Source organism: Ranitomeya imitator, chromosome 2 (assembly GCF_032444005.1).
Source record: "Ranitomeya imitator isolate aRanImi1 chromosome 2, aRanImi1.pri, whole genome shotgun sequence".
NCBI lineage: Eukaryota > Metazoa > Chordata > Amphibia > Anura > Dendrobatidae > Ranitomeya > Ranitomeya imitator.
Window position 1 is genome coordinate 232,788,595 of NC_091283.1, and position 15,297 is coordinate 232,803,891.

Here is a 15,297-nt window from a genome sequence, read left to right on the forward strand (position 1 = left end):
CTGCCACCATTTTTGGGAGTTGGAGTGCGCTCAGTAGGTCTTTAATAGCTCCATGATGCTTTACGGTTGTTCCGCTTGCTGTGATGAAGTCTCTTGCAGCCCAGATGGGTCCGAAGTCGTGTGCTATGCCATGCGAATACCTTGAATCGGTGTAAATGTTCGCAGTTTTGCCTTCTGCAATCTGGCAAGCCTTCGTCAGCGCTATCAGTTCTGCTTCTTGGGCTGACAGGCTAGGTGGTAGACTCCTGGACCACAGGATTTCTTGATTGCTGGTCACTGCACATCCCGTGTGAAATCTTCCTTCATCATCTGCAAATCTGGAGCCATCTACATAGAGGATCAACTCTGGGTTGGCCAGTGGCTCTTCTGCCACATTGGGTAGTCCTGCTGTTTCCTGTTGCATGATGCTGAAACAATCATGATCATCTGGTCGGAGCAAATCCAGATCCTTGTGGAAGGTATCATGCAGATTTTGATCTGGAGGGTCCATATCTGTATCCCCCCTTGGGAGTGGGAGTAGAGTGGCTGGATTGAGGACTGTACATCTGGAGATGGTGACATTGTCAGGCAGTAGTAGCGAGCACTGTAGACGAAGATGTCTTGCTGTGGAGAGATGTTAGGCTGGGTTTGGTTGAGAATTGCTGAGATGTCATGTGGAGCCAGGATTTCCAGTGGATGTCCAAGAATGATGTCAGCTGTTTTGTCCAGGAGGGCGTATGCTGCAAATACTGCTCTCATGCAGGAGGGGGCTCCCCTTGCAACTGGATCCAGGCGAGCTGAAAAATAGCCTAGAGGTCTCTGTCTTCCCCCCTGAGTCTGTGTCAGGACTCCAGTAGCATGGCCTTCTTTCTCCATCAGGTAGAGACGGAATGGCTTCTCGTAGTCAGGTAGGCCTAGCGCTGGCGCTGAGACTACTGAGTCTTTTAACTTCTTGAACGAACTGAAGGCCACATCTGTTAGCAGGAACGGGGTTACGTTAACGCAGTCATACAGAGGTTGCATTAGGACTGAGGCATCAGGGATCCAGGTTCTGCAGTACGATACTAGACCAAGAAAAGCTTGTAGTGCCTTTGGAGATGATGGGGGAGCCATCCTCTCCACTGTGGTCTTCCGGTCATCTGTCAGGTGTTTAGTCTGGTGAGCAATGCAGTGCCCAAGGAATGTAACTCGCTTCAGACACCACTGGACTTTGTTCTTCGAGACCTTGCAGTGTTGTTTCGCCAGGTAGAGTAGGAGAGACACGGAATGTGCTTTACACGTGTCAAAGTCAACTGCACAAAGGAGTAGATCGTCCACGTATTGTAGCAGGGTCACTTCTGCATGTTCTGTGATCCAGTTGGCGAGAACTGTGGACATTGCTTTGGTGAATTGCGAGGGGCTGTTCTGGGCCCCCTGGGGCATCACCGCCCATGTGTACTGTGCCCCCTGATGCGTGAAGGCAAACAGGAACTGGTCGTCTGGATGGAGGGGAACACTGAAGAAAGCATTTGCCAGGTCGATCACCGTGAACACTGTTGCTGTGGAAGGCACATTTGAGAGCAGGGTGTGTGGATTTGGCACAATTGGAGTTTCAAATACTGTAGCGTCATTCACCGCTCTTAGGTCATGTACCATTCTGAACTTGGCTGGCTCTCCTTTTACAGTCTTTTTCTTGACAGGGAAAAGCGGGGTATTGCAAGGAGAGGTGCAGGGGACAACGACCCCTATTTCCAGGAACACCTTCAATTGGTCTGAGACGGCTTGACTCTGTGCAATGGACAAGGGATACTGGGCCTTACGAGGATATGGAGTACCTGGCTTGAGCGATACCCGCACCGGGGCAACTTGAAGTTTTCCCACATCTTGGGGTCCCTTAGACCATAGACTTTCTGGTACTACGTCCAGTACCTCCTTGGGTAGGCCTTCATGGGTTGTTTGAGGTTCTTGTAAGGCTGCCAGCATGACTGACTCTTCCTGGGTCAGAGGTGAAGAAAGGGTCACGGTCCCATCTTCCTGGAACACTATGGTTGCTTTTAGTTTCTGTAGAAGGTCTGCCCCCAGTAGGTTGAGTGGGCAGGTTCTTGACACCACAAACTGGGATAGGATAGAGTGTCCTGGCTGAGTGCACACGCTCAGAGGCTTTGTAAGCTGAGAATTTCTGACTTGACCGTCGATGCCTACGCAAGACACAGAGGATTCTGATAGGCAGGTAGGGTCAGGGAGTTCCACATGTCTCATCACACTTCTGGCTGCACCAGTGTCCACAAGAAAAGACCTGACAACGCCATCCACTTTCAGGGTAATTTGAGGGGTTGGTCCTGCTGAAGGGGTTTTGCATGTCAGGAGCGTGGTGTCTTGCGGACCTGGCTTGCCCCTGTCCTATGGATGGGGCGCTTCACTGTCCACCTTGTCTGCTCCTCGGCTTGCTCCTCTGGGCAGGGTCTTGGGTTGTGATGGAGCTCTGCACCGGCTCTGGTAATGACCCAATTTGCCGCAGTTGAAACATCTGACGTTCCTTCTGTCTTGGTATTGCGGTGGCTCTTCAGAGTCTATGGCCGCCATAAGGGGTGTTGTCTTCCGCACTCCTGGTTGGGACTCGATCCCTTTGGCTACGGTGGGCAGGGTGTCCATTGCTATTGACCTGTACTCGGGTCTAGCTACTATCAGTGGCTTCTTGATTGGTTCTCTGAGTCCATGCACAAAGGCCTGTGCCAACATCTGCCTGTGTATCTGATCATGAATGGTGAAGCCCAGGTCCTGGAAAACCTGCATTACTCTGCCATGAAACTTCTCCACAGTCTCTGTCTTCTCCTGACTCATGTCATGTAAGCTGAGGGCCTGTCCGGCCAGCCTGCTTTTGGCCCACTCTCTGAGTTGTTCAATCAGCTTCGGCCCTGACTCCCAGGCATGTACGTCTAAGTCTGCTGAAAGCTTGAAGTGTTCTTTCATGATTGGCCAGAAGGCATCACCTGCCTTTATCTCCATCACTGCCCACAGATCATTCCAGGTGGCTGCATATGTGCGCTGGTTCTGCTGCATTCTTCTGTAGAATGGCATGGGGTGCATCTCTGGGTCTGGAAGATTGTTGAGGATACTGGTCACCTGACTTGGGGTGAAGTGCACATAGTGTAATGGTGGTGCTTCTATCTGCCCGTCTCCTAGGTGCCCGTGGGTTTTTCTTTCTAGTACTGGGTAGCATGTATGAAGTCCCCTCTTCATCCTCATCAGAGGAATAGTTGTGATAGAGTGCACTGGGGTCCTGCAGTGGCTAATAAGCGGTCTTGGATATTGTCTTTTTGTGAGAGGATGTGTCCCCACCCTGCTGAGGCTGTGGAGGATTATAGTTCCATTGTGGTGTGAATGTTGGCTGCTCTGACCGGGGATACTGATCACCATCTGATGGTGATGCCTGTCCCCGGACCTGAGCTGCCTGCTGCCGGGTTTGCCTGGGGGAAGCCTGCTGCGGCTTGGGGGGTGCCTTCTACTGGGGGATCTCCACCCTCCTCCCCCGATACCATGACTGTCAGAGGCTGGGCTGTATTGGGAACATAGAATGTGCCTTGTGCTGTGAGCACTGGATACAGAGACACCACACTGCCTGGACTCGGCACCTGCCCGACAGGCAGCAGATCAGGAGAAGGAGAGTGTGTCACAGAGTAAGGAAAAGATGGGTGAGTATTTATATCATGTAGATCTCACTTGCATGTATACGCCTTTAAATCATATACATGTATACTCCTTTAAATCATATATATCTATCTACTCAGCTACTTTATAATCAATTGCTTAAAATGGCTGACATAAACTAATATAAGCCAGACAGACTGTTCGGTGTTTTCCACCCAAAAAGCAGAAGAACTCCAGATGTATTAAGTGCTGACGAGTTGTCTCAACTTTGTCCCAGATGCAGAGAGCTACATTTTAGTTGCATAATCAGCAGTCATATGCGCATTAATCACAATATTCCATATATATCAGATAACCAATAACTGAATTGTATGTTAATTAACTAACCGCCCCAACCACACCTTTCTATATGCTATTATAAAAACTATGTATCAGGAAATAAATGGCCAGTCTTTGATTGAATGTCAAGCTGTCACCACGTGTCAGACTCATTCTTTAAGGGCTCAGAAATAATTGGGAGCGGCCACAGCACACACGGGTAGATTTATCCAACCCAAATTTCCATATCACATTCTTAGAGCCCGGAAGGTACGAAACCACAAAATCAAAACGGGAGAAAAACAGCGACCATCGAGCCTGTCTAGGATTCAACCGTTTGGCAGACTCGAGATAAGTCAAATTCTTGTGATCCGTCAAAACCACCACGCGATGCTTGGCTCCTTCAAGCCAATGACGCCTCTCCTCGAATGCCCACTTCATGGCCAACAACTCTCGATTGCCAACATCATAATTACGCTCAGTAGGTGAGAACTTTCTAGTAATGAAGGCACATGGTTTCATCACCGAGCCATCAGAACTTCTTTGCAACAAAACAGCCCCTGCTCCAATCTCAGAAGCATCAACCTCGACCTGAAACGGGAGCGAAACATCTGGCTGGCACAACACAGGGGCAGAAGAAAAACGACGCTTCAACTCCTGAAAAGCCTCTACAGCCGCAGAGGACCAATTGACCACATCAGCACCTTTCTTGGTCAAATCAGTCAACAGTTTAGCAACACTAGAAAAATTAGCGATGAAGCGACGGTAAAAATTAGCAAAGCCCAGGAACTTCTGCAGGCTCTTCACAGATGTCGGCTGAGTCCAATCATAAATGGCCTGAACTTTAACAGGGTCTATCTCGATAGTAGAAGGGGAAAAAATGAAACCCAAAAATGAAACCTTCTGAACTCCAAAGAGACACTTTGACCCCTTCACAAACAAGGAATTCGCACGAAGGACTTGGAACACCATTCTGACCTGCTTTACATGAGACTCCCAATCATCCGAAAAGACCAAAATATCATCCAAATATACAATCATGAATCTATCCAGGTACTCTCGGGAGATGTCATGCATAAAGGACTGAAATACAGATGGAGCATTAGAAAGCCCGAATGGCATAACCAGGTACTCAAAATGGCCCTCGGGTGTATTAAATGCTGTTTTCCATTCATCGACCTGTTTAATACGCACAAGATTATACGCCCCTCGAAGATCTATCTTGGTGAACCAACTAGCCCCCTTAATCCGAGCAAACAAATCAGACAGCAGCAGCAAAGGGTACTGAAATTTGACTGTGATCTTATTAAGAAGGCGGTAATCAATACAAGGTCTCAAAGAGCCATCCTTCTTGGCCACAAAAAAGAACCCTGCTCCCAACGGTGATGACGACGGGCGAATAAGACCTTTCTCCAAGGATTCCTTTATATAACTCCGCATAGCGGCGTGCTCTGGCACAGATAAATTGAACAGTCGGCCCTTAGGAAACTTACTACCAGGAATCAAATTAATAGCACAATCGCAATTCCTATGGGGAGGTAGGGCACTGGATTTGGGCTCATCAAATACATCTCGGTAATCCGACAAAAATTCAGGGACTTCAGAAGGAGTGGAAGGCGAAATTGACAACAATGGAACATCACCATGTACCCCTTGACAACCCCAGCTGGACACAGACATAGATTTCCAATCCAAAACTGGATTATGGACCTGTAGCCATGGCAACCCCAAAACGACCACATCATGCAGATTATGCAACACCAAAAAGCGAATATCCTCCTGATGTGCAGGAGCCATGCACATGGTCAATTGGGTCCAGTACTGAGGCTTATTCTTGGCCAAAGGCGTAGCATCAATTCCTCTCAATGGAATAGGATACTGCAAGGGCTCCAAGAAAAAACCACAGCGCCTGGCAAACTCCAAGTCCATCAAATTCAGGGCAGCGCCTGAATCCACAAATGCCATAACAGAATAGGACGACAAAGAGCAAATCAGAGTAACGGACAAAAGAAATTTAGACTGTACCGTACCAATGGTGGCAGACCTAGCGAACCGCTTAGTGCGCTTAGGACAATCGGAGATAGCATGAGTGGAATCACCACAGTAAAAACACAGCCCATTCCGACGTCTGTGTTCTTGCCGTTCAGCTCTGGTCAAAGTCCTATCACATTGCATAGGCTCAGGCCTATGCTCAGAGAATACCGCCAAATGGTGCACAGCTTTGCGCTCCCGCAAGCGCCGATCGATCTGAATGGCCAAGGACATAGACTCATTCAGACCAGCAGGCGTGGGAAATCCCACCATGACATCCTTAAGGGTTTCAGAAAGACCCTTTCTGAAAATTGCCGCCAGGGCACACTCATTCCACTGAGTAAGCACAGACCACTTTCTAAACTTCTGACAATATATCTCCGCTTCATCCTGACCCTGACGCAAAGCCAACAAGATTTTCTCTGCCTGATCCACTGAATTTGGTTCATCATAAAGCAATCCAAGTGCCAGAAAAAATGCATCTACATCACGCAGTGCAGGATCTCCTGGCGCAAGGGAAAATGCCCAGTCTTGAGGGTCACCATGCAACAAAGAAATAATGATTTTTACTTGTTGAACGGGGTCACCAGAGGAGCGGGGTTTCAAAGCAAGAAACAGTTTACAATTATTTTTGAAATTCAGGAACCTAGATCTATCCCCAGAAAACAAATCAGGAATTGGAATTCTAGGCTCTAACATCGGATTCTGAACCACAAAATCTTGAATGTTTTGTACCCTTGCAGTGAGATGATCCACACAAGAGGACAGACCTTGAATGTCCATATCTACACCTGTGTCCTGAACCACCCAGAGGTTGAAAGGAAAAGAAAGACAAAACACGCTGCAGAGAAAAAAAAATGGTCTCAGAACTTCTCTTATCCCTCTATTGAGATGCATTAATACTTTGGGCCAGCTGTACTGTTATGGACCTGGTGGTTAGGAGCTCCCAGAACGACCTGATGGGTAAGCTAACACAGAACAAGCTCTGGGAAGTGGGAGCTCTGCTGACCGCAATCCCTAATCCTATCACACACACTAGAAATAGCCGTGGAGCGTACCTAACAGGCCTAGACGCCTCTTCACAGCCTAAGAGCTAACTAGCCCTAGAGATAGAAAATAAAGCCTACCTTGCCTCAGAGAAATTTCCCAAAGGTAAAGGAAGCCCCCCACATATATTGACTGTGAGTTAAGATGAAAGTCACAAACACAGAAATGAAACAGGTTTCAGCAAAGGGAGGCCAGACTTACTAAACAGACTGAGGATAGGAAAGGTATCTTTGCGGTCAGCACAAAAAACTACAAAAAGACCACGCAGAGTGTGCAAAAAGACCTCCACACCGACTCACGGTGTGGAGGTGCCACTCTGCATCCCAGAGCTTCCAGCTAGCAAGGCAAAATCATGATAGCAAGCTGGACAAGAAAACAATGAACAAATAATAAACTAGCAGGGACTTAGCTTCTGCTGGAGTAGACAGGTCACCAGAAAGATCCAAGACCGAACTGAACCAGTACAAGAACATTGACAGCTGGCATAGAGTAACGATCTGAGTGGAGTTAAATAGAGCAGCCAGCCAAAGAATAAACTAAATCACCTGTGGAAGGAACCTCAGAAGCAGCGGCTCCACTCACAGCCACCAGAGGGAGTCCATGGACAGAACTCGCCGAAGTACCATTCATGACCACAGGAGGGAGTTCGATAACAGAATTCACAACAATTTTGCACCCGTCTGGGGATCCATCTGTCATTCTCTTCAGCATATTTCTAATGGGCAGTCTGAACGAGTTAACTAGAATCTTGAGATGTATCTTAGATGTTTTGTCTCTTAGAATGAGGAGGATTGGGTTACTTACTTACCGCTAGCTGAATTTGCAGTAAATAACCGTTGTCATGAGTCTACTGGTAAGTCCACATTTTTCAGGGTATACGGGTTTCTTCCTCAGTTCAGCTCATTTAACAGGAATCATTATTCTGGAATACCTGAAGAACAATTTCCATCATCAATTATATCTGTGTGGCAGGGGGATATTGATAACTTGGGGAAGATGGGTTCCAAATATATGTGTGGCTGATCGGGGACGTTTTTCGGTGACCGTGTGGTTGACCTCAAGGAACATCAAGTTGAAGGTTTCCTCTTGGAAACTGGGTCCCAGGTTCATCAGTCCTTATAAGATTGTGGCCGTTGTCATTTTGTCGCATTCTGCCTTGCCGCACAATTTTAGGATCCATAATGCGTTTCGTTGATCTCTACTTAAAAAATAAGTTGGGTCCTCTGTACCATCACCACTACTGCCAACCCGTCACGGTGGATGGAAATTTCAGATAGCCAAGATGGTTGAGTCTCGCTTAGTTCGTCGGTCGGTTCATTATCTGGTACATTGGAGGGGAAACGGTCCTGGAGAGGATGTGGGTACCAGCATCTGACTTCCATGTGGCCAGGCTAATCCGGTCTTTTCACGTGGCACACCCTGATAAACCTGGCCCTGAGGTCTCTCGTAGAAGGATGGGTACTGTCACGGGTTTACCATGACAGAGAAGAGCCAGAAGACTATAGCATCTGATTTCTCTTACTCCTGCACTGATTAGATGCACTTCACCTTCATATTTAACAATGCAGGTTTCCTTTAGCAATGCAGGCGTTAATCTGCTCAGTTGAGAGCTCCTAGATTTCCTGCATTAAGGGTCTCAGCTGTGCACTGTTAGCCACTCCCATCTCCTATAAAATCTGGGTTCTGGCTAGCACTCATTGTCAGAGCATAGCTAATGCTGCATGGCTGGTGGTTGTTATTGGAGACAGCGTTTGGTGGATTTATCTGTGACTGTTTCTAGGTTTTCAGTGTGTGATAATTCCATTTCTTCTCCTACTTTGGTTTTACCCCATCCTCCACTGCCCGATGCATTTCTTTTGTTTGTGTGAGTATATTTGTGTAATTGGTATTTTCTTTTATCCCAGTTTGTATTACCTGGTTAGTCTAGTTGGTGTATTACGGTATACTACTACTCCCCTCTTCCCTGGGTTGGACATGGGTACAGACTGAGCTAAGGCAAGGTACGTGGCCCTGGCGTCTTCACCATCAGAAGTAATTAGGGAAAAAAGGGCGCCTTCCCGCACTGGGGACAGGGTAGGAGCCCCCAGTCCTGGGAAATGAGACTAAAGAGTTGTGACACTAGTATAAAGATTTTAAAAAACTCATGTTTTTGAATACACTTATTATTTTGAACAGTACTGTACATTACTCTGTGCTTCTTTTTCTAGAACCAACCTCTGCCTTTTACATTACTGTGTTCCTCCTCCTGGACCTTTCCTCTGACTTGTACATGACACTGAGCGCCAGCTCCTGTCCTCTGCCTTCCATATAACTTTGAGCTCCTCCTCCTAGAGCGGTCATCTGCCTCCTACCTTACTCTGAGCTCCTCCTCCTAGAGCGGTCATCTGCCTTCTACCTTACTCTGTGTTCCTCTTCCTAGATCTGTCTTCTACATTACTCTGTGCTCCTGCACCTGGACCCCTCCTCTGCCTTTCACATTACTCTGTACTGCTCCTCCTGGACCTGTCCTCTGACTTCTACATCACACTGACAACCGGCTCCTGTCCTCTGCCTTCCATATAACCCTGAGCTCTTCCTCCTAGAGCTGTCCTACAAGAGAAAAAAGTAAGCAAAAACCCTGATGTAACTAAGTAAAAAAGCATTCTGTGCAAGCTGGGGTGCAGCCTCCCTGTTTCTGAGCTAGAGACTATATATAAGGCTTCCACAGTCTGGTGTTTCACTGGTTGGGTCCAGTCCTTTTGTCTGCCCTTATTCACACTGAGGTCAACACTGACACATGGTAAGGTTTTAATATTAGACAGTGTAGGACTGTCCCGATCAGAGTTACCTTGACGCGGTGGGATGGCTTTTGTGCTATTTTTTGATAAAAAAACAGTATTACTAAAAACTGTTATTTAAACGCACTTTTGCTTTTTTACTTACTTACATCAGGATTTTTGCTTACTTTTTTCTCTTGTAGATTTTAATGTTTTGTGGCCAATGTGAACATGCGTTTAACCTCTGCATTTGTACCAAATCAAGTTAAGCTCAATTTTTGTGATTTTTTTTTTTATTCTACATTATTCTGTACTGATTTTCCTGGACCCGTATTCCATCTTTCACTTTACTTTGTGCTCCTCCACCTAGCCCTGTCCTCTGCCTTCTACAATACTATGGGCACTTGCTCCTGTCCTCAGCCTTTCACATGATCCGTAGTTCCTCCTCCTAGACCTGTCCTCTGCCTTCTACCTGCAAAGGAGCACAGTAAGCTCTGTGCTCCTCTTCCTAGACCTTTCCTCTGCCTTCTACATTACTCAGTGCTCTTCCTCTTAGGCCTGTCCTCTGCCTTCTACATTACTCTGTGCTCCTCCTCCTAGACCTGTCCTCTTCCTCCAATATCTGTTCTCTTCCCTCTATATCACATTGAGCACCAGCTCCTGTCCTCTGCCTTCCATATGACTCTCAGCTCCTCCTCCTAGATCTGTCCTCTGCTTTCTACATTACTCTGCTCCTTTTGCTGGACCTGTCCTGTCTTCTACATTATTCTTCCGTCGACCTGGTTACCTCACTGAGCTCCCCCCACCTGGTCCTGTCCTTTGCCTTTTACCTCACTGAGCTCCCCCCTTCTGGTCCCGTCCTTTGCCTTTTACCTCACCGAGCTCCCCCTTCTGGTCCCCTCCTTTGCATTTTACCTCACCGAGCTCCCCCTTCTGGTCCCGTCCTTTGCCTCTTACCTCACCGAGCTCCCCCTTCTGGTCCCATCCTTTGCCTTTTACCTCACCGAGCTCCCCCTTCTGGTCCTGTTCTTTGCCTTTTACCTCACTGAGCTCCTCCTTCTGGTCCTGTTCTTTCCCTTTTACATCACTGAGCTCCTCCTCCTGTCCTTTGCCTCCTACCTCACTGTGCTCCTCCTCCAGGTCGTTCTTTTACATTAGGGAGCTCCTGTCCTTTTACATCACTGAGCTCCTCGTTCTGGACCTGTCCTCTACCTTGTACATCATTTGAGCTCCTCCTCCTGGTCTTGTCCTTTGCCTTTTACATCACTGTGCTGCTCCTCCTGGATGGTCAGAATCACACAGAACTATGAAGCAAGCAGAGGGAGCACAGGCGTCTCCTGTAACATGCACTGTCAGGATGTCTCAGCTCCTATGCTTATTATGGCGGCTGCCCCCAAAGCTCAGTCCACGCTGGCTCCACATAGCGAGACCCCACTGAGCGGTAGGCCAGTCACCCCATTGCACAATGACAGATCAGTCAACAGTAGCAGATTGATGGTTTCCACACGCCTCAGTGCCTGCAGCCATTTCTTGGCTCTGTGTCTGGGAAAGCAGAGTTACCACTAATATTACTCCTATTCCCCCAGTCCAGCACGTCAGTGCAGGGTGAGGGGGGTGGTAGCTGGTAGCACCTAGCTTTCGCAAGATCAGACAGTGTTGGATGACATGAAATAAGAGTGGTGGCAGCGGGTACGGTACACAGGGTGGAGTTTAATAAAGTCCACACAAAGGTCAGTGATGAAAAAGAGGAGTGGCCCCTAGTGGTCACCCCTGTGATAACTGTGCACTGCCCAGCAGGGAAAGGCGGTGGTGGGCGGGGCTTCTGGACATAGGCTATGATGGGAATGGTAGGCAGGGCCAGTGCTGAAGGGCGGAGTTTCACCACCACAGCCACCGATAAATAAAATGTGCGCAATAAACAGTGCGGTCGTCTGAATGTGAAACGTTACCAATCACAAGGGATAGAAAGTATCAGCGGGGGAGGGGTAACAAAAATGTATAGAATCCCACAATATGGCATCCTCGGCTGTTGGCTCAATTGCCAATTCCAAAAATACATGAGTCAATCTAAGATTTAATGGCAGTAACCTCACAGACCACATGCTGCCTTAAAAAAATAGCTCAATCTTTTATCTTTACATTCAGATAAAGAAAACTCTGCTCCTCGTGGGCGGCATCTAGATGGAGAAAGGGGAGGGGCTTTACAGGAAGGCAGCTGGACATCCAGGTATGTATATTATATACAGGAAGAGCACAGATTACTCGCTATCCGCTGGGGCAGCTCCAAGCTATCAGCCCAATCACACAATGTCTCTTGATTCGGCATTTGGCACTTTGCGTCCATCCTAAAGAGTCCACAGATTGGGCTGAGGCGAGACTCGACGGCATCATGTCTGCTCCACAGTCCACAGCACTAGTCCGGGTAGTCTCTGGGACCCAATACTGGAAACGGGTGATGAAATCCAAACGCAATAATCATACAATGAATAAATAATTCCAGGAGGGAAATGGGTGGAGCTTAAAGTCCATAGGTAGAGCTTATAGTACATGGGCGGAGTAATGGCACCTTTTGGATCATCGCTGTTTCAGCAGAGCCTTGTACATAGCAAATCCCAATACTGCAAAGATGGTGGCCCCAAAACTGGCACGGAGCCAGAACGTGGAGCCTTTCAACTCCGCCTGCGACATGTGCCTGCAACAGAAAAAAACATCAGTAAAGTGACTGCGCCACCTCAGCAGCGGTAGCACCAGCCTGCACTGCAACTCCCAGCATCCCTCAGACGAGGCAGCAAATATGAACACCCACGTCAACACTGCAAATAAAAGCACCATTGAGGACGCTCTACACTGGGCCCCAACTACAGGCACCCGCTCAACACTGCTTTATGCTGAGTACAGGGGGATGCAAAACACAGCTCTACGCTGCGGACTACAGGCGGACACGCAATACCTCTCTACCCTGAATACAGAACACCGCTCTACGTTGACTAAAGGAGGACGCTCAACACCGCTCTACACCAACTACAGGAGGCTCAACATCGCTCTAAGCGGAGTACAGGGGGACACTCAACACCTCTACGCTGACAACTACAGGCGGACACTCAATAACTCTCTACTCTGAATACAGAACGCCGCTCTACGTTGACTAAAGGAGGACGCTCGACACCGCTCTACACCCACCACAGGAGGAAGCTCAACATCGCTCTACGCCGACTACAGGAGGACACTCAACATCGTTCTACGCCGACTACAGGAGGACACTCAACATCGCTCTAAACTGAGTACAGGGGGACATTCAACACCTCTCTACGCTGAAAACAGAACGGCGCTCTACAGACTACAGGAGGACACTACACCGACTACAGGAGGATGCTCAACATCGCTTTAAGCTGAGTACAGGGGAATGCTCAACACCACTCAACCCTGACTATAGGAGGAAGCTCAACACCGCTCTACGCTGAGGACTACAGGCAGACGCTCAATATTTCTCAATCCTGAATACAGGACGCCGCTCTACGCTGACTACAGGAGGACACAACATCACTCTACTCTGGATATAGAAGGACGCACAAATACGCTATATGCAGACTACAGGAGGACGCTCAACACCGCTCTACGCCGACTACAGGAGGACGCTCAACATCGCTCTAAACTGAGTACAGGGGGACACAACACCTCTCTACGATGACAACTACAGGCGGACACTCAATACCACTCTACTCTGAATACAGAACGGCGCTCTACACAGACTACAGGAGGATGCTCTACACAGACTACAGGAGGACGCTCTACACAGACTACAGGAGGATACTCAACATTTCTCTAAGCTAAGTACAGGGGAACCCTCAACTCTGACTATAGGACGACGCTCAACACCGCTCTACGCTGAGGACTACAGGCAGACGCTCAATACTTCTCAATCCTGAATACAGGACGCCGCTCTACGCTGACTACAGGAGGACACAACATCACTCTAGTCTGGATATAGAAGGACACACAAAGACGCTATATGCAGACTACAGGAGGAAGCTCAACACCACTCACGCCGACTACAGAAGGACGCTCAACCCTGACTATAGCAGGACGCTCAACATCGCTCTACCCTGGATACAGGAGGACGCACAAAGCCGCTCCATGCCGACTACAAGAGGATGCTCAACACCGCTCTATGCCAACTATGGGAAAACACTATGCCAACTATGGGAAGACGTTCAACACCGCTCTACGAAGACTACAGGAGGACGCTCAACACCACTATATGCAGACTACAGGAGGACGCTCAACACCGCTCTACGCAGACTACAGGAGGAAGCTCAACACCGCTCTACGCAGACTACAGGAGGAAGCTCAACACCGCTCTACGCAGACAATACGAGGAAGCTCAACTCCGCTCTACGCAGACTACAGGAGGAAGCTCAACTGCTCTACCCTGAGTGCAGGAGGACGCTCAACGTCGCTCTACCTTGGATACAAGAGGATGCACAAAGCTGCTCTATGACAAATATGGGAGGATGCTCAAAACAGCTCTACGCCGACTACAAGAGGACGCTCAACACCGCTCCACGCAGACTACAAGAGGAAGCTCAACAACGCTTCACGCAGACTACAAGAGGATGCTCAACACTGCTCTGTGCTAACTACAAGAGGACGCTCAACACCGCTCCATGCGGACTACAAGAGGACGCTCAACACCACTCCATGCAGACTACAAGAGGACGCTCAACACCGCTTCACGCAGACTACAAGAGGATGCTCAACACCGCTCTGCGCTAACTACAAGAGGACGCTTAATGCTGCTCTATGCTGACTACAAAAGGACGCTCTATACCACTCTGCGCTGACTACAGAAGGATGCTCACCATCGTTCTGCGCTGACTACCGGGCACTCAACACTGCTCTACATCGAGTACAGGGGGACACTCAACACCGCTCTACCCTGAATACAGAAGGATGCTCGACCCCACTCTACGATGACTACAGAAGGACGCTCAACACTGCTCTACGTCGAGTACAGGGGGACACAACACCGATCTACCAGACTACAAAAGAATGCTCAACACAGCCCCTATGCCAACTACAGGGGGACGATCTACGTTGACTACAGGACAATGAACAAAGCTCTACGCTGACTACAGGAGGGGTCTCAACAGCACTCCACACCGACTACAGGACAATGCTCAACACCGCTCTACGCTGAGTACAGGGGGAAGCTCAACACTGTTCTGCCCTGAATACGGGAGGATATTCAGCCGTTCTTTGCTGACTACAAGAGATGCTCTGCACCAGGTTGCCTTAGCTCCGACTATAGGGGAGGCTCAACACCACTGTACCCTGTCCTCACCACAGGAGGCGCTATCCACCGGTCTGCCCTAAGTACGGGGGGCGCGATCCATACAAATTGCCCTCACCACAGGGGATGTTCCGCTCTAGTCACTGCCCTCACCAAGGGAGTCGCTCTGCTCTATTCGCAGCCATCTCTTTGATTTTGTGCTGTTTCGTCTGGCATCTGCACTGGAGGTGTTATCGCGATGGTTCTAAT

At 48.6% G+C, this 15,297-nt stretch overlaps 1 protein-coding gene across 3 annotated transcripts in view; it reads right to left on the reverse strand.

Annotated features, from left to right (window-relative positions):
* Positions 1 to 11,448: 11,448 nt before the first annotated feature.
* The window catches only part of RHOT1 (ras homolog family member T1), a 51,411-nt gene continuing 47,562 nt past the window's right edge, over positions 11,449 to 15,297 (reverse strand). For all 3 annotated transcript variants that reach the window (XM_069748745.1, XM_069748744.1, XM_069748743.1), the window contains one exon: positions 11,449 to 12,450. In XM_069748745.1, coding sequence (XP_069604846.1) covers positions 12,333 to 12,450 — 118 coding nt within the window. In that variant the 3' untranslated portion in view covers positions 11,449 to 12,332. The remainder of the gene's footprint in view (positions 12,451 to 15,297) is intronic.